General features: G+C 36.3%; 1 protein-coding gene across 2 annotated transcripts in view; it reads left to right on the forward strand.

The window, feature by feature from the left end:
• SUZ12 (SUZ12 polycomb repressive complex 2 subunit) overlaps positions 1–17,835 on the forward strand; it is a 46,786-nt gene extending 28,951 nt beyond the window's left edge. For both annotated transcript variants that reach the window (XM_047831700.1, XM_047831701.1), the window contains 8 exons: positions 2,744–2,849; positions 6,121–6,298; positions 8,273–8,364; positions 8,570–8,713; positions 9,736–9,893; positions 10,277–10,475; positions 12,520–12,599; positions 15,100–17,835. In XM_047831700.1, coding sequence (XP_047687656.1) covers positions 2,744–2,849; positions 6,121–6,298; positions 8,273–8,364; positions 8,570–8,713; positions 9,736–9,893; positions 10,277–10,475; positions 12,520–12,599; positions 15,100–15,445 — 1,303 coding nt within the window. In that variant the 3' untranslated portion in view covers positions 15,446–17,835. The remainder of the gene's footprint in view (positions 1–2,743; positions 2,850–6,120; positions 6,299–8,272; positions 8,365–8,569; positions 8,714–9,735; positions 9,894–10,276; positions 10,476–12,519; positions 12,600–15,099) is intronic.
• Positions 17,836–19,239: the final 1,404 nt, after the last annotated feature.

Genomic DNA, 19,239 nt, shown 5'->3' on the forward strand with positions numbered 1-19,239 from the left:
TGGTGATGTGTTCTTTGTGTATATCACAGGCACAGGTAAAATTAGGTTTGGTCACTTGGTTAAGGTGGTGTTCATAGTATTTCTCTAATGTAATAGTACCTTTTCCTTTAATTAATAATAGTAATCTCGGGGCATCTGGGTGGCTCAGTCAGTTAAGCGTCTGACTTTGGCTCAGGTCATGATCTCACAGTTTATGAGTTCAAGCCCCACATCGGGCTCTGTGCTGACAGCTCAGAGCCTGGAGCCTGCTTCAGATTCTGTGTGCCCCCCCCCCCCGCCCCTCCCCCACGTGTGTGTGTGTGTGTGTGTGTGTGTGTGTGTGTGTGTGCACGCCTCAAAAAATAAACATTAAAAAAAATTTTAAATAGGTAATTTCTGTGGTAATATGTGAAACTGGGTAAATGTCCATTTTCTCCCCAACAACCCAACAGTTTAGCATCCATTGATGATTCTTTCTTGAAAAAATTATTCTTTAAAAAAGAATTTTTTTTTTTCATTTTGCTTGTTGTAGAGAGAGAGCGTGAGCAGGGGAGAAGACAAAGGGAGAGAGAGAGAATCCCAAGCAGGTTCCATGCTCAGAGTGGAGCCCAGTGGCAGGGCTTGATCCTGTGACTTTGGTGTCATGACCCAAGCTGACATTAAGAGTTGATGCTTAACCACCTGAGCCACCCAGGCATGCCTGAAAAAATTATTCTTAGGACAGTTGCCAACTATTAACATTCTATTATTTCTTTCATGTTTACTGGCATTTTTTAAATGACATAGAAGAGCATTCTTCCCCTCAACTTATTTTTTTAATCAGTATGTTTTCTTAATCAGTAGCAAATACCATTTTTAGTACGTCTGTTTTAATCTAGCCATTGGTCATTCATTTTATTGTCCAAATTGTCCCAAATTTAGTCAGGAGGAGGCCCTCCCAACAGGGTCCTATATGTCTTTTTTACTTTTATTTATTTTTTTGTTAGTTTTTCCTTATTTTTTGAATAGTAAGATATTTCAGGCTTACATTTTCCCTCTCTACTTCTGCTCTGGAATTGGCCACCTCAAAGAGTTTTGATCCCTTTTAATGGAGGAAAAGTACTTTACACACCAAGATGTGAGGAGTTAGATGTATAAAAATTCTTCTTATAATCTCAGAGAAGTTAAAGTCTCCTTAAAGAATGACTACAGTTCAAAAGCCATAGAGAAAAAGTATGAAATAGCAAAATTAAAAACTTACTCTGATAACAAAGAGGTTGTCACAAGCTAAGTCAAAAATGACAAGAGGAAAGTAATTTCAACTCATACTATAGAGTATGGCTGTTTCACAGCACAATAGAAGAATGAGCAAAGGATAAAGATGTTTACAAAACAATATATGTGGTTCTTAAACATTTAAAAGATAAGACATCTGAATATAAAAGTACACTGAGATGTCATTTTTTCACTTACCAGTTTGGCAGAGATCAAAAAACTGATAAAGCACTGTTGATGAGGCTGTGGGAAAAAAGGGCCTCCTCATGCATTACAGGTAGGAGAGTAAATTGGATTGTAGCTATCAAATGTGCAACTATAAAATAGGATATTTTGTAGCCATGTAAACGCATGAGGGAAGCTTCGTTTCAGTTTAGAAGTATGTGAATGTATTACCTATTCAAATAAATAAAAATAGTTTTGTAAAATACTAAGTTAAATAGCTTTGCTGATGTACTGTCAAAGAATAAATACAAGGAGCATAGCATAAAGACAAAAACTGTTAAGTCTCAAAATCATTTGGTGTTAAGATCAGACTTAGACTACCTGGGTTCAATTGCTAGCTCTATTTCCTGTGTCATCTTAAGGCAAGCTACTTAATCTTTCGGTGCCTCAGTTTCCTCTTCTGAAAAGCAGAGTAATCTACTTTATGGAGTTGGGAAGGTTAAATGAAACGTTAAGTCTTTAAAATAGTGCCTGGCACATAGTAAGCACTCAATAAATGTTAGCTGTTATCATCTAACAGAATTTTCCCAAGACTGACGAATAGAAGCCAGATTGTTGCTGTATACAATGAATTATTGAGCATGGTTGAAGAATGGTGTTTAGGGTAGTAGTGTTACCAGTGATTAAGGTATGGAAAAAAAATATAAACTCTACATACACACACATACATGTACACACACATTAAAACTACACTGTGAATATGGGCATTAATTATTTGTTTCAGTTGGTATTTCATTCATCCATTCATGAAATGTTTATTGAGCACCTATATGTGCCAGGTGCCCCCAGGATCGTGTAGTTATCAGAGTCATAATCATCAAGTTTATTGGTCATGATGAATGAAAGTGAAGAATTCTAGTTCAAATATTTTCAATAGTTAGAAATAACAGAGGCATAATTCTTAGTGGTTCCCTAAGGCAAGTATTGTAACACTGTTGTTATCCTATTTTTTTTAAAAGTATAAAGCTTACACTTATGCTTTATACTTAATGTTTAAAATTTACCAAGTTTTGAGACTTGAGACATGTATTATACTTTAAATGTTTAAATTTATATCTGAGTAGCTACAATAATGAAATAATTCTCTAGTAATAATAGTTATTAGTGCAAATCATTAAAATTGCTTTTGTCAGGAGTGGAGAGTAGGTATATTTCAAAAGCTTGTTGGGTATGTAAGCTAGTTTATAAATTTAATAAATGCTTTTTAGTATAAATCTAAAGATGTAGATTTGTGTACTTACAGTAATACACAGGTTACTTTAAAGTGTATGTGTTTGTCTAACAGGCGCTTACAGCTTTTAGATGGGGAATATGAAGTAGCCATGCAGGAAATGGAAGAATGTCCAATAAGCAAGAAAAGAGCAACATGGGAGACTATTCTTGATGGGAAGGTATGGAATACTTAGAAGGTGGAGCACGTTATAGTTACGAACTCCCATTGTTTTAATCGATGTGTTCTTTCCCAAATGCAAATTCTTGTTGGAAGTAACAAGTTCTTTGTTTTTATACCTTAAAATACACAAAGTAAAAGTTACCTAGTCAGAGTATTAAAGGAAGGCACTGTCCTTGGGGCCAGACGGCCAGGTTCAAATCTCCATTCCAAACTGTGTGGCGTTCTGGCAAATTATTTAATCTTTTGTGTCTCAGTTCTCTCATCTGTAAAATGAGGCATAGAATTGATATTTAATGAAATAATGAAATATGCTTACCACTGTGCCTGGCATAAAATAAGTGCTCAATAAATGTTAACTATTTTAAATCCCATTCATAGTAACAGCAGGCAACATATGATGACCAATTTATCAAGAACTTAGATGAACCATACTTAAAGTAACTTTTCTAAGAGACTAAAAAGAATGAATAACATTTCTTGGGTAGGCAGACTCAACAAAATAATGATGTCGTTTGTTTTTAAATATGTTAGGTCAGTGTGCTATCATGAGCAAAATCCCAGCAGTTTTTTAAGCCTGAAAATTAGTCTCAAGTTAAAATAAAACAATTTATAATAATACTAAGGAAAACTGTGGAAGTTGTCTGAGAACGTTTACTTAAATAGTAGAACATAGTATAAAGGTAAAAAAAAAAAACCAACCCAAATTGTATGGTATAATAAACAGGAATAGAAGTGCTGATTACTGAAGCATAGTTTTAAAAGTTTCATGTACATTTGGACTTTAATCTGTGACAAAATTAGTATTAAATCTGTGTGGGAAAGATGGACTGTTCATTAAATTATGACAAAACTGGTCTCTAACCATTTGGAAATAAACACAGACCTAATAAATTCCAGAAGTCTCATAAATGAAATGTAAAAACTAACACTACATAACTGCAGAAAAAAATGGTAAATATTAATATAATCTTAGTGTGAAGAAAGCCATTGTATTCATGATGCAAAAGCTAGAAAGCATAAAATAACTAAAGGTGGCTCATTTCTAAAACTGCAAAAATCTAAAGTTTAAGACAACGATAGGCTGGGGAAAATGTAATATACAAAAAGCTAGTATTAAGAATGTGTAATTTTATAAATCAACCAGAAAAAAGATAAGCTATCTAATTAGAAAAATGGGTAAAGAACAATCAGGCAATTCTTAGGGCAGCAAATATAGATGGCTAGCAAGCTTTTAAAAAGATATTCAACCTTATTAGCATTCAAAGACACATAAAATCAGAGATCTTATTTTAACTACTGGTTTGACAGTTAAAAAGATTGACAGTTTCTAGTTGGAGGTGTGAGGACACATATTCTCAAATAATGCTTTAATGTAAGAGTAAGTTGGGACACCCTTACTGGAGGGCAGACTGGCAATATGGATGGCATTTTAGATTGTGTACGTAGGCATTAGCAATTAGGTCCAGTTACTCAATTTTGTCACAAGGTGTAGTAACTGGTTAACTGATAAGTTGTAGGTAACAGGTCCTGGCAAAATTTTTAAATAATGAGAAATTGGAAGTACCTTAAATCTACAAAGGTAGACATAAAAAGAACAATACTTTCATAGGATTTCCATGGTATTTAATTTTTACTTACTAGTATACATATTCCTACTTTTTCTAAAATTAATAGTGGTTACCTCTAGGTGACGGAATTTTAAATTTTTATTTTTTTATGCTTATCTACAGTATTTGAATTTCATGCAAGTGTTCATTATGTTTTAAGATTCTTGTTTAAAGTTCTTATTCACAAGAAAATAAGAATTATATATATATGAGTTGATGGTTTTTCCCAAGAAATTAAAGCAATATGAAATGAGCATCCTTCTAAAATTGGAACATTTAGATTTGGTTCTAACTTTTAAAAGTGTTGTGGTATTCTTTTAATGTCCCATAATTTACTACACCAATGCTATTTTAATGGGTAATTCAGTTATCTTAATTTGTTTTTACATTTTCACAAATGTTGTGGTAAATATACTAGTACATGTATCTTTATGCGTTGTAAGTATATTTACAAGATAAATACCTAGATACAGACTTAACTGTTTTAAAACTAGTTTATAAAAGCACACTTACTTCATTCCTGTCTAAAATTACAGTTTTAAGAGGACTGTTTGTAATAAAGATGTAGGAGGTTAGGCTTGTATGGCAGTAAAATATACAGGAGCCCACTGAAGGTTTCTATGGAATAAAATGAAAGTAGTCTTTCAGAAGATTATTTGGTCTCCTACATATGAATTGAGAGGTAAAAAGTAGAGGCAGGAGAGCAGGTGAGATACTGTAGTAAAAAGGTAATAAGGATCTATACTTGGTGATTATGTAAGAGAAAAAGAAAAATATGGTCAAATGTAATTCTAAAGTTTTTAGCTTAGGATCACTAGTAGAATGACAATGCTGGGAACAAAAATAATTATGGCTGGGAAGGAGAGAAAATAGATTCACATCTAAACATATTTTTGGTTCAAGGTGACATTGATGTCATCCAAGCAGTAGCGTCTCCGCAGTTGGAGATATATGGGGTTAGACCTCAAGCACAAAGAATTGAGGATCAGTTTGGGATCATCAGCCTAACAGGCAGATCCTTGACGATAGGTGAGAGATTAGGGCAGATGGCTAAATGTTAGCTGGGAATTAAGGGAGACCAGAAGGGTCGTTTTATAAATGATTTGAGGTTGAGGAGGAAGGCCCAAACCCCGGGTCCCAAAACCCAAACAGGAGAAACAAGGACAGCTATCATTGAAGCTGAAGAAGTCCAGGAAAATTTACAAATTGCCATAATCGTTCAGTTTACAAAAAGAAAGTAGTTGGTCATCTAACAGAGTTGCAAACTGGCAGGCTTTGGTTATCACGGTTTTTTTTGTTGCCTTTAAAGCCATATTCCATTGATTGCCAACATGTAAAAATAGGAAGATTTCCCACGCAAACTTGGATTTCTGACTTTTGAAAAAAATCTGAAAATGTGATGGTACTGGGCTTCTGTTTGCACATCGCAACAGTTCATCTGTTGCTGTTAAGTGGCTCTTTGTACACAACCTGAGCACTCCAGTACTACAGTCTGTACAGCGCCACGGATTTGCTTTATCTGCCTGGCCATCTCTGTAGGCATTTAGATGTTTTCAAATCCACGTTAATTTATCATAATAAATATTGGGAGGCTTTTTTTCTCCCCTATGATTTCTTTCATTATATGGAATCTTCACTCTTCTCCTATGCTTTGTTTTTTAGAGGCTGCCTCCATTTGAAACATTTTCTCAGGGACCTACATTGCAGTTCACTCTTCGTTGGACAGGAGAGACCAATGATAAATCTACAGCTCCTATTGCCAAGCCTCTTGCCACTAGAAATTCAGAGAGTCTTCATCAAGAAAACAAGCCTGGTTCAGTTAAACCTACTCAGACTATAGGTAAGAAAACATTGCTGTCAAAATAACACTTTGCATAGGTGACTGGCTGGTTCAGTCAGAAGAGTATGCAACTCTGGCTTGTGAATTTGAGCCCCAAGTTGGATGTAGAGATTACCAAAAATAAATAAACTGTAAAAAATTACAAAATAATGCTTTACAGAGTTAGGACTTGGCTTCGGATTAATTTGTTTGCCTTTTGTGCTAATAATTATTCTTTTAGAAATCTCAGTTCTTTATGTTTTCTGCCAGATACGTCTGAGAATTTTGTGGCTCTTGTTTTTAACGTTAAAAGTCTGATGGAACATATAGTATATATATATGCCATGTGTTACGGAATGCCTCCAGATGAGGTCTAGAGATAGCCTCATGTCTATTTAGAACACGTTTTTCCAGTAAATACATTTCTCAGAAGCTCATGAGAAAAACAATTAGTTTTTCTAACTTTTTAGATTTTGGAACTACAGCTATATTAAGGGTTTTGGAACTGTATGCTTTTTATAATTCATGTAAAGATTTGTATATGTTACAGAACTGAATTCAGTATTTCAGAGTGTTTTCACAGTTCTAGGTGTGGATCATCATAACTTGAATTTTATCAGGTTGAATTTATTTATTTATTTATTTGTAATGTTTATTTATTTTTGAGAGAGCACAAGCAGGGAAGGGGCAGAGAGAGAGAGAGAGAGGGAGAACACAGAATCTGAAGCAGTCTCCAGGCTCTTGAGCTGTCAGCACAGAGCCTGATGTGGGGCTCAGCCTCTTGAACGGTGAGATCATGACCTGAGCTGAAGTCAGAGGCTTATTAACTGAATGAACCACTCAAGGTGCCCCTTTACCAGGTTAAATTTTGCAGTCAATTTTTAGAGGAAAAACACTTCTAAATTTTTTTTTTTCAACGTTTATTTATTTTTGGGACAGAGAGAGACAGAGCACGAACGGGGGAGGGGCAGAGAGAGAGGGAGACACAGAATCGGAAACAGGCTCCAGGCTCTGAGCCATCAGCCCAGAGCCTGACGCGGGGCTCGAACTCACGGACCGCGAGATCGTGACCTGGCTGAAGTCGGACGCTTAACCGACTGCGCCACCCAGGCGCCCTGAAAAACACTTCTAAATGAAGTTAATTCTGCTGAGTTAAGGCCCAGGTGCAGTGTTCTGTCATCTTGTACCTGCCTGATAGGAACACTGTCCTTGATTGAGAGCATCTATGTGTTTTTGTCTAAGTCTGTTTAAAGAAGACAGAAGGTGTAGGACAGTTGTCTTTGACATTGACCCCTCATGTCCATTTATGGTGTGCAGGTTACTGTTAGAGTCCAAGAGATGTAAGAAGTGGCCTGTGTCAGGGCAAAGATTTCCCAAGTAAATTGTGGTCTGGGTACTTCTGAAAATATTCTGTGGCCAGTCTGCTAGGTAAAGAGTTTCAAAGAAACTGAGAAAAAAAGTTTCATACAAAATTGTACATATGAAATTGTTCTGTCAGGGAAAGTAAAAACATTTTAAGTCTATAAAGAAATAGAACAAAATTATTGATGGCCATTATCTTTTGGATTTGCAATGAAATTAATACAATCATTTTTAATTTAATTTTTGTTAAACTAACACTTAGTGGAAGTCTGCTCACTGCTGTGCATTGAAAATACAAAGACCAGTCAGAACCACACTCTGACCTTCAGAGTGCTTAAAATACTGTAGTGACTACATATAATTATTTGGGGTACTTTTATAATGGTTTAGAATATAAGAGGTGGTTTTTAAAGGGGAAAAAATGGCTCCTGCCAGTAAAGACCTAACTGATTAGGGGTGCTGGTTAAGGAGATTGTTCCTATAATCATCACATGAGGATGAGAACAAAAAGCGTTTTAAGTACCATAAGTAAAATTCTTTGAGACCTTTCATGTTTAATTATTTTCACAAGATGCATTATTTCACTTTTTATAAGCAGGTATTTGCATTAAATATAAAAGTATGTATTTTCAGCTGTTAAAGAATCATTGAATACGGACCTACAAACAAGAAAAGAAAAAGATACTTCAAACGAAAACCGACAAAAATTAAGAATATTTTATCAGGTAAACATCTGGCCCTTCATTTTTAAGTAATCATGAAACACCTTTGTTTTGCACATCACGTCTGAAATATTTTGCATATTTAAATGAAAGAATGTCTCTAATTTGATTTTCTTTTTAAGTCGTTTTAACTATTTTTAAAGGGGATGATGAAACAATATCTTGAGATGTTTAAGTTGGAGATTTGCTGTTTTTTGTTATTTTCAAGTTCCTTTATAACAACAACACGAGACAACAAACCGAAGCAAGAGACGACCTACATTGCCCATGGTGTACTCTGAATTGCCGCAAACTTTATAGCTTACTCAAGCATCTTAAACTCTGCCACAGCAGATTTATCTTCAATTATGTTGTAAGTAACTTTTTTAATGTTTATTTTATTTTTTTTTCAACGTTTATTTATTTTTGGGACAGAGAGAGACAGAGCACGAACGGGGGAGGGGCAGAGAGAGAGGGAGACACAGAATTGGAAACAGGCTCCAGGCTCTGAGCCATCAGCCCAGAGCCTGACGCGGGGCTCGAACTCACGGACCGTGAGATCGTGACCTAGCTGAAGTCGGATGCTTAACCGACTGCGCCACCCAGGCGCCCCACTGTTTGTTTATTTTTGAGAGTGAGGGTGAGCAAGGGAGGGGTGGAGAGAGAGGAGGCCGAGGATCCAAAATGGGCTCTGTGCTGACAGCAGAGAGCCAGATGTAGGGCTCGAACTCAGCGAAGCGTGAGGTCATGACCTGAGCTGAAGTCAGACGCCTAACTAACTGACCGAGCCACCTAGGCACCCCCTTTTTTTTTCCTACCAGTAATATATAAGACAGTCTGACTTTCAAAAATTGTGCTTTTTTTGGAGTACACTTAGCATGTTGAGCACCAAGTAATGTATAGAATTGTTGAATCACTTTTGTACACCTGAAACTAATATAACACTGTACGTTAATTGTATTGAAATTAAAACATGATAAAATAAATTTCCCTTCTGCAAAAAATACCAAAATCTTTGCATTTGATGGATTGCTTAATGCATGAATTACAGTGATTTGGTTTGTATATATTTGCATATTGCACCTATATTGACACACATAATCCTCACACCAGCTCTTTGAATTAAGTGGTAATTTCTTTATTCTTGCTCAAACAAGAAATAATTTGTACAAAATTACCAAGCCAGTGAATGTCACAGCCAGGATTTTAACACAGATCTTCTTGAGTCCAGATCTTCTGACTTCCCTTTCACCATGCTGGTATGTGTAGTTTATTTTAGTTTCTAAAACATTAAGAACCCACTAGTACTTTTTAAAATAAATTGGCATGTTAGGTGTTCAGGGTAGGGATAATTAATATTTCCTTATTATAAGCATCTTGCCATTTTTCTTACAGTATCATCCAAAAGGTGCTAGGATAGATGTTTCTATCAACGAGTGTTATGATGGCTCCTATGCAGGAAATCCTCAGGATATTCATCGCCAACCTGGATTTGCTTTTAGCCGAAATGGACCAGTAAAAAGAACGCCTATCACACACATTCTTGTGTGCAGGTAGGTAAAAAGGTCATACAACAAAAGTTTATCCTCTGACTTTTATTGATGATGGTGGAAGAACAAAGGAGAGCCAGACAAAGCTACTATTTAGGTGGGAGTCATTATTTCAGATTGTTAGCTAAGTCTCTGGGGTGGTATACTGCTTTATAACCCTCCCCAGGTCCCACAGTGATTTTCTTACTTCCTCCTTAGAACTTTTTCCTGTGTTTTAAATGTTAATATCACGACTGCTCTAGTGGTTCGAGAGATTAAGGAATTTTTCCAGTGGAAGTTACTATGTGCATACCTAGATAGGAAACAAGGAACATACTCTATTTGAGAGATGTGAAATAGAAAGAATCCCTGTCACTCAGTGTTCCATCAACATCTCTTTCCATTAGACCAAAACGAACAAAAGCAAGCATGTCTGAATTTCTTGAATCTGAAGATGGAGAAGTGGAACAGCAGCGAACGTACAGTAGTGGACACAACCGTCTGTATTTCCATAGTGATACTTGTTTACCTCTCCGTCCACAAGAAATGGAAGTAGACAGTGAAGATGAAAAGGATCCTGAATGGCTAAGAGAAAAAACCATTACAGTAAGTATTACTAGTATCACTGTTGACTGTGACTTTAGAATCTTACGGATTTGTGTTTAAAAACTATTGTTTAATATGATTTAAAATCTTGACTTAATGTACAGGAGCTCTTTCTAAATGAAGGAATTTGATGGGGCGCCTGGGTGGCTCAGTCGGTTAAGCGGCTGACTTCGGCTCAGGTCATGATCTCGCAGTCCGTGAGTTCGAGCCCCGCGTCGGGCTCTGTGCTGACAGCTCAGAGCCTGGATCCTGTTTCAGATTCTGTGTTTCCCTCTCTCTGATGCTCCCCCATTCATACTCTGTCTCTCTCTGTCTAAAAAATAAATAAACGTTAAAAAAAAAAATTAATAAAAAAATAAGTAAATAAATGAAGGAATTTGGGAATCTGCAATTTTTTTATTATTATATTTTATTTAAATAAATTTTTTTTAAGTTTGTTTTTGAGAGAGGGAGAGGGAGGGAGACTGTGAATGAGGGAGGGGCAGAGAGAGAGGGAGGGGCAGAGAGAGAGGGAGACACAGAATCGGAAGCAGTCTCCAGGTATGAGCTGTCAGCACAGAGCCCAATGTGGGACTCAACCTCTTGAACCATGAGATCATGACCTGAGCCACTCAGGTGCCCCCACAGGTTTTTTTTTTTTATTAAGATTGTCTTTTTTTACTTTAGAGAGCACGTATGAGTGGGGGAGAGGGGCAGAGAATCTTACACAGGCTCCACACTCAGCACGGAGCGAGACATGGGGCTTCATCCCACAACCCTGGGATCATGACCCGAGTCAAAATCAAGAGTTGGATGTTCAACCAACCGAGCCATCCAGGCACCCCTAAAGATTTGATTGGATTTGATATTATTTACTGGAAGTTTATTTATTTATTTATAGAGAGAGAGTGTGAGCAGGAGAAGGGCAGAGAGAGAGAGAGAGAGAGAGAGAGAGAATCCTAAGAGAGAGAGAGAGAGAGAGAGAGAGAGAGAGAGAGAATCCTAAACAGGCTCCACAGTGTCAGCACAGAGCCCAATGGGGCTCAATCTCACGAACTGTAAGCTGAAATCAAGAGTTGAATGCTTAACCAACTGAGCCACCCAAGCACCCCAAAGATTTTAAGTAATCTCTACACCTGACTTGGGGCTTGAACTCACAACCCTGAGATCAAGAGTCTCATGTTCCACCGACAGAGCCAGCTGGGTGCCCCTCCACAATTTTTTTGTAATTGTGTTATTTAAACAGTTATCAACTGGGGTGCCTGGGTGACTCAGTTGGTTAAGCGTCCCACTCAGTTTCAGCTCAGGTCATGATCTCACAGTTCATGAGTTCGAACCCTATGTCAGGCTTCACACAGCATGCTTGGGATTCTCTTTTTTTCTCTTTCTCTCTCTCAAAATAAATCAACTTTAAAATAAAAAAATTTTTTTTCCCGTTTTTTGTTGGTTTTTAAAAAAAAATTTTTAAATTTACATCCAAATTAGCATATAGTGCAACAATGATTTCAGGAGTAGATTCCTTAATGCCCCTTACCCATTTAGCCCATTTCCCCTCCCATAACCCGTCCAGCAACCCTCTGTTTGTTCTCTATATTTACGAGTCTCTTCTGTTTTGTTCCCCTCCCTGTTTTTATATTATTTTTACCTCCCTTGTGTTCATCTGTTCTGTGTCGTAAAGTCCTCATGAGTGAAGTCATATGATTTTTGTCTTTCTCTAATTTCGCTTAGCATAATACCCTCTAGTTCCATCCACATAGTTACGAATGGCATAAAAAATTCTTTCATAAATAAAAATGAAACAGTTACTAACTAAAGAAAATACAGGTTTTCTTGTGATTTTGTATTGTGTTTTCATTTTTTAATAGGTAACTCTTTCGTAACTTAGGGTTTCCCTTTTAAAATTACTACTTAAAATAAAAGCTGTTTGATGTTCCCACTTTGCTGTGTAAGTAAATTGTGGTATTAGTTACAAAAGTTCAGTTTTTTACATTCTCACAATTTTTTCTTAGAAATACCAATTCTGTTTATTGTGCACTTAATAGATATTTTTTCTTTCCTTTTTTAGCAAATTGAGGAATTTTCTGATGTTAATGAAGGAGAGAAGGAGGTGATGAAACTATGGAATCTCCATGTCATGAAACATGGGTAGGGTATTCCTAAATTTAAATATTCCATTTCCTTTTTGCTCTTCTTGCTACTTCACATTCTATAAATCTGTGTTTGAATCTTATTTAAAATTCCGTTAGCTTCGACATAATGTGCCCTAATCTTACTCTAATCCAAACTATTATAACTGCATAAGGAAAAAGGGATTTATGTAAGGAAGGTGTAACCTCTAACGACATTTTGTATCTTTAATATGTCTTTTTAATGACCCAATTTTCATTTCTTTTATTGCCAAGGATTAAAAAGATAACGTCCTGTGCTGTATGTGTGGAAATCCTGAAAATTACTTATCACAGTTACTACCATAATTTTTAAAATTGCTTAATTATGAAGAATAAGATATAAGTAGCTTTTCTGATTTCTTACTACCGTTCCATAGAAGTCAGGGTAGAACAGTACTTCTTGTGCCTTTATGGCTAAAAGCGTGTTCCACGACATTGCTTTTCCTACAGTTCTGTCTCCTTCCCTGTGGGAACTGTTTGCCCGTCAGTACACGTTTTTTTTCTCCTCTGACTCCATTATTAGATCCTCATTTAAGGCTTTCTTCTATAGTACAAGCAGCCAAGGTTTTTTCATTTGTAATGAAATAAATGGGAAGGAGCACTTTTGTTTCTTTACTCCTGGGAGTGAAGAGGAATTGGTGCAGAAGTTCTGTCTAGCCCAGATGTCTAGGGTGCATGAGCCATAGCCTTTTTTTTTATATGGTCTTGAGCTAAGAATAGTCTTCACATTTTAAGTGGGCTGAAAGAAAAAAAAAGAGGAAGACAACGGATCGCAAAGCCTAAAATGTTTCTCTGTCCTTTCATAGAAAATGTTTGCCTGGTCCGTGGTCTAGTCATTAAAACTCCATTGTGAGTAAAGTATGTATGTGGAAGCTTAGTGTCTATTTTTTCTTTTGTCTTGATATGCCAGTTTCAAGATAGAATTTTAGTCGTATTACTATATTGAGTTCCATTTTCATTCCTTGATCCAAATCTGCTAGAATAACAACTATTGGGGTTCGTGATTTACCAACATTATAAAGTGGCAGGTAGCTGGGTAAACTTTGGATTTTACGATATCTGCAGGCAGACTTTACAGACCTTGTTGAGCTCACAGTTTCAGTGGGTAACTGAGCAGCCATTCTCCTGTTTGGTTTAATTTTATTTTTTCAAATTCTATTCATTGTGGGTGCACCCTGCATGCTTTCTACTAACACAACCACACTGTACCACATTTGTTGTGACATCTTCGAATCTTTTTTTTTTTTTTTTTTTAAATGTTGGTTTATTTTTGAGAGAGAGAGTGAGACAGAGTGCTTCCTGGGGAGGGGCAGAGAGAGAGGGAGGGAGGCACAAAATCCAAAGCAGGCTCTAGGCTCTGAGCTGTCAGCACACAGCCCGACGCAGGGCTTGAACCTACGAACCGCGAGATCATAACCTGAGCCAAAGTCGGACGCCGAACCCAGGCGCCCCTCAAATCTTTTTTTAACGTGGCTTTTTTTTCTGTTGTATTGAGAAATAATTGACATATATCACTTTATAAGGCGTATCATATGATGGTTTGATTTACATATATTGTGAAGTGATTACCAGAATAGTTTAGCTAAAATCCCTGTTCTCATACAGATATAATAAAAAGAATAAAGAAAAAAATTTTCTCCTTGTGTTGAGAACTCTTAGTACTCTTTTGACAACTTTCCTATATATCATACAACAGTGTTAGCTATTGTCATCATGTTGTGCATTATATCCCTAGTTCTTATGTATCTTACAACTGAAAGTTTGTACCTTTGGAATACCTTCCTCCAATCCCCCCTTCCCCCCACCTTCTGCCTTTGGTGCCTGTAAGTTTGATCTTTTTTTAAAATGAGTTTTGTTTTTATTTTTTTTAAGTAGTCTCTCCCAGTATGGTGCTCAAACTCACAACCCCGAGATCAAGAGTCGTATGCTCTACCAACAGAGCCAGCCAGATGCCCCTGTTTTTTTTGGATTCCACATATAAATGAGATCATACAGTATTTGTCCTTCTTTCTGACTTCTTTTACTTAGCAGAATGCTTACAAGGTCCATCCATATTGTCACAAATGTGACATCTTTGTTTCTTTAAAGGTTTCCCATGAACTGAAAATGCAGAGAAATGCTGCTTCTGAAATAGCAAAGTGTGTCAAGGTCAAGGGAGAGAATAAAGGGGATAGCTCACTTGTTTGTAGAGAGTTCATGAAGGTGGTGCTGGCAAGAGAAAATGCTTTATATACTCTTAGTACTGTTGTGTGCAATTTCATTAGGACAGACAGAAATGATTTCTATTTAAGCTCTGGTTAAATTAAATCTCTTAAAAATTTTAAAACCATAAGCCCATTCAGGTCACTGAATCTCAGCTTCATTGTAGTTTTACTGATTGTTAAATCATCACTTACTGGAGTATCGTCATAGTTATGTTGCATTTGACAAAAATGCTTTGTATTACTATTGATGTTTGTGTTATTTTTATTAAATAGGTTTATTGCTGACAATCAAATGAATCATGCCTGTATGCTGTTTGTAGAAAACTATGGACAGAAAATAATTAAGAAGAATTTATGTCGAAACTTCATGCTTCATCTAGTCAGCATGCATGACTTTAATCTTATTAGCATAATGTCAATAGATAAAGCTGTTACCAAGCTCCGTGAAATGCAGCAAAAATTAGAAAAAGGAGAATCTGCTTCCCCTGCAAATGAAGAAATCACTGAAGAACAAAATGGGACAGCAAATGGATTTAGTGAAATTAACTCAAAAGAGAAAGCTTTGGAAGCAGATGGTGTCTCAGGGGTTTCAAAACAGAGCAAAAAACAAAAACTCTGAAAAGAAAAGGCCTAACCCCATGTTACGGACAAACACTGAAATTGTCATTCTAGAGAATTCAGCCTCTAGGAAGGGTTTTGTTTTTGTTTGTAATCATAGGTTTCAAACAGGCACTGTTAGATGAAGTAAATGATTTCAACAAGGGTATTTGTATCAGGGTTCTACTTCACTTCATTATGCAGCATTACATGTATATCAGTTTTATTGATGTCATTAAAACACTCTCTAGTTTGAGCATGAAAAGCAATACTTCAAAGAAAGTATTTTTAACTTTAACAATTGTCTTATGAAATATATTGAATTGATAAGCTAGAAATTATTTCCTATATTTAAATTACAATGTTTTTTGCATTTGTGACTGACTGGCTGTTTTTCTACTTTGTAATTGTGAAACCTTTTCTTGGGGAGGGAAAATTGGAGTGTGATTCCCTTTTTTAAAAATTGGAGATTTCTTGAAATTATGTTGCATTATTATTTGCAATCAAACCTTGATCCTTGATTTTGAAATCATTTATCAATTTGGAATGAGATTACAATGAGATATTTTATCTAAGTTCATTTTACAATTTTCAAATAGCACTTCTTCATCTTATGCCTGTTTGAGGAAATGTTAATTTTTCATATAGTTGACAGTGAAATGTCATATTGGCTTACAAGGTTACTGACCATTTGTTTTTATGTGGATAATTTTATTGCATTGCTCACCCAGTATATTTTTTTAAACTTGAACATTTGCTGTTTGGTTTTTTTTTTTTTTTTTTCCAACATGGTAATCACATTGAAAATTCAGCTGTCCGCATCTTTTCATTATAAACTAAGGGAAGAATGAGTTTGGGATTTTTAAGATGCCACTTTTGAGGAAGGAAATGTTCTATAAAAATGAACCAGAAGATGTTATAACTTGTTTTTTTCTTTGCGAGGATGTCTTTGTAATGTATTTCATGATTAGAATATCCAATACAGATAAGCTGACTTGAATTGTGAGCAGTTTTACCCTGTGAGATATGTGTTTTATGCACATATTTGCAGTTGGATTTTCTCCAACAGAAAGTGGTTTCACTACTGGCACATTAACAAGCACCAATAGATTTTTATTCCAACTCCAAGCACTGTGGTTGAGTAACATCACCTCAATTTTTTATTATCCTTAAAGATAATTGCATTTTCATATTCTTTATTTATAAAGGATCAATGCTGCTGTAAATACAGGTATTTTTAATTTTTTAATTTCATTCCACCACCATCAGATGCAGTTCCCTATTTTGTTTAATGAAGGGATATATAAGCTTTCTAATGGTGTCTTCAGAAATTTATAAAATGTAAATACTGATTTGATTGGTCTTTTAAGATGTGTTTAACTGTGAGGCTATTTAACTAATAGTGTGGATGTGATTTGTCATCCAGTATTAAGTTCTTAGTCATTGATTTTTGTGTTAAAAAAATAGGAAAGAGGGAAACTGCAGCTTTCATTACAGACTCCTTGATTGGTAAACTCTACATGAGGAGTTACAGTCAACTCTGATCATGCCTCTGGATAGTGAATCTCGAGCATTTCTCTCGGGCTTTAATTTGCTAAAGCTGTGCACATATGTAAAAAAAAAAATAGATTATTTTAGGGGAGATGTAGGTGTAGAATTATTGCTTATGTCATTTCTTAAGCAGTTATGCTCTTAATGCTTAAAAGAAGGCTAGCATTGTTTGCACAAAAAGTCGGTGATTCCCTCCCCCAAATAGTAATGAAATTACTTCTGTTGAGTAAACTTTTTATGTCATCTTATAATAAAAGCTGAAAAAATCCCTTTGTTTCTATTTATAAAAAAATGCTTTTCTATATGTACCCTTGATAAGAGATTTTGAAGAAATCATGTAAGATGATAAAGCATTTGAATGGTACAGTAGATGTAAAAAAAAAAAAATTCAGTTTAAAAGAACGTTTGTTTTTACATTAAATGTTTATTTGAAATCAAATGATTTTGTACATAAAGTTCAATAATATAAAAGCTGTATTCTGTTTTGGTTTTGGTTTTGGTTTTATTATGCATTGTTAATGCGTATACTAAAATATTCTTTTGGCTATGATAGTAAGGATCCAGAAAAAGTACACCCACTGGTCAGAACTAGAAATTAAGAAAAAAAATTAACGTAAAATCCTGCTTTCAGTTCCAGTGACGTCAAATGCAACTAGTATGTTACTTATGGTAATTTTGGTAATAGTCTAAAAATATTTTTACAGTTCAATGGCAATGTTAACCTAATAGCTTATCCATCTCTGGTTTTTTCTTTCTTTTTAATGAAAAAGAATTTATCTTGGCCTTCAAAAAGCTCATAGAGGGGGTACAAATGAGAATTATAAAGTAAAATGAGGGGTGCCTGGGTGACTCAGCTAAGTGTCCGACTCTTGGTTTCGGCCCAGGTCATGATCTCGTGGTTTGTGAGATCAAGCCCTGCTTGGGGCTCGGTATTCACAGTGCAGAGGCTGCCTGGGATTCTCTCTCTCGCTCTTTCTCTGCCCCTCCCCCGCTTGCTGTCTCTCAAAAAAATAAACTTTAAAAGGATACGCCGTATAATAAAGTTATATACTACATTCTGTGAGGTTAGTTGAAGTTAACTCTGGACAGATAGGGGAAGCTTTACAGAAGAGTTGACAGTTCGGCTGCTCTTGATTGGTAACAGCCTGTGGCCCATATGCAGGTTGCTGTGTCTTCTTTGAGCTGAGTGCCCCTGTGCTTCCAAAGCTTACTGTATGTAGTATCTTCTAAGCAGTTGCTTCGCCTTTCATTACGTTGCAAGGCCCATCTCACTGGCCTTAGTACTGCCTCACGGTTTTAGTTGGTGCTCAGATATTTGGTGACACAAGCTCAGGGCTTTATAAGCCATGCTATGGGTTTGGATTTCAGCCAGTAGGAGTATTTGGAGGTTACCGCACAGATAGGACACAAACCAACCTGTGTTTTTCGTGAGCCGTGGCGGTAAGAATCTGGGAGGGAAGAGGTTCTGCACAGGAAGAATCAATCACTAGGATGCTACTGTAATAGCCCAGGTGAGCTATGCAACAGCCCGTCCTGAGAAGCCCTCGTTCAGCGGTGTTGTGGGATGAAGGAGTGATGAGGTGAAGAAGAGTACTGCAGAAAGGAAGCAGTAGTCCTGTAGTGCAGAGAAGGAGTAAGAGCCACTTGAAGGGAGTGAAGTGCTCGGAAACAGTGTTGATGCGTTGAATGCATGGAAAAGGAGTTAGGCTTATGAAGAGTGTGTGGAAAATGGGGCTCTACCAAGACAGGCAAAGAATTTGGGGGAGAATGGATGGGAGGCTTAAGCATGAATGCAGACTAAGACGAGACAGAAGCCAAAGATAAAAGTTACCAGAAAGGGAAAGAATAAGAGCAAGAACACAGATGGACTCAGCTTGCTAAAGGAGGAAGTTTTGCTAATACAGTCATTAGAAAGTCACTACCGGCACATCACCAAGCACTCAAGACATTTCCAGTGGGAAAATAAGTTGGCACGAGTCTAGAGAGAGCAATCTGGTATGTTCTATTAAAATCATGCATTTTGTTTTGCCCTAACAATTCCATCTTTAGGTAGTTATCCTACAGATAAACTAGAACATGTGTAAAATGACAAATTGCTACCACTGTTGAAAACAGGTTAGACAGAAGTCACCAGGGAACCAGTTAAATGATACACTCCATGTGTGGAATACTATGCAGCAATGAAAAAGGATCAAGGTTTTTTGCAACGATAAAGGGTACAGAACAGTTTCTAGCATGCTTCAAATTTAATTGAAAAACGAATAT

Source organism: Prionailurus viverrinus, chromosome E1 (genome assembly GCF_022837055.1).
Source record: "Prionailurus viverrinus isolate Anna chromosome E1, UM_Priviv_1.0, whole genome shotgun sequence".
Lineage (NCBI taxonomy): Eukaryota > Metazoa > Chordata > Mammalia > Carnivora > Felidae > Prionailurus > Prionailurus viverrinus.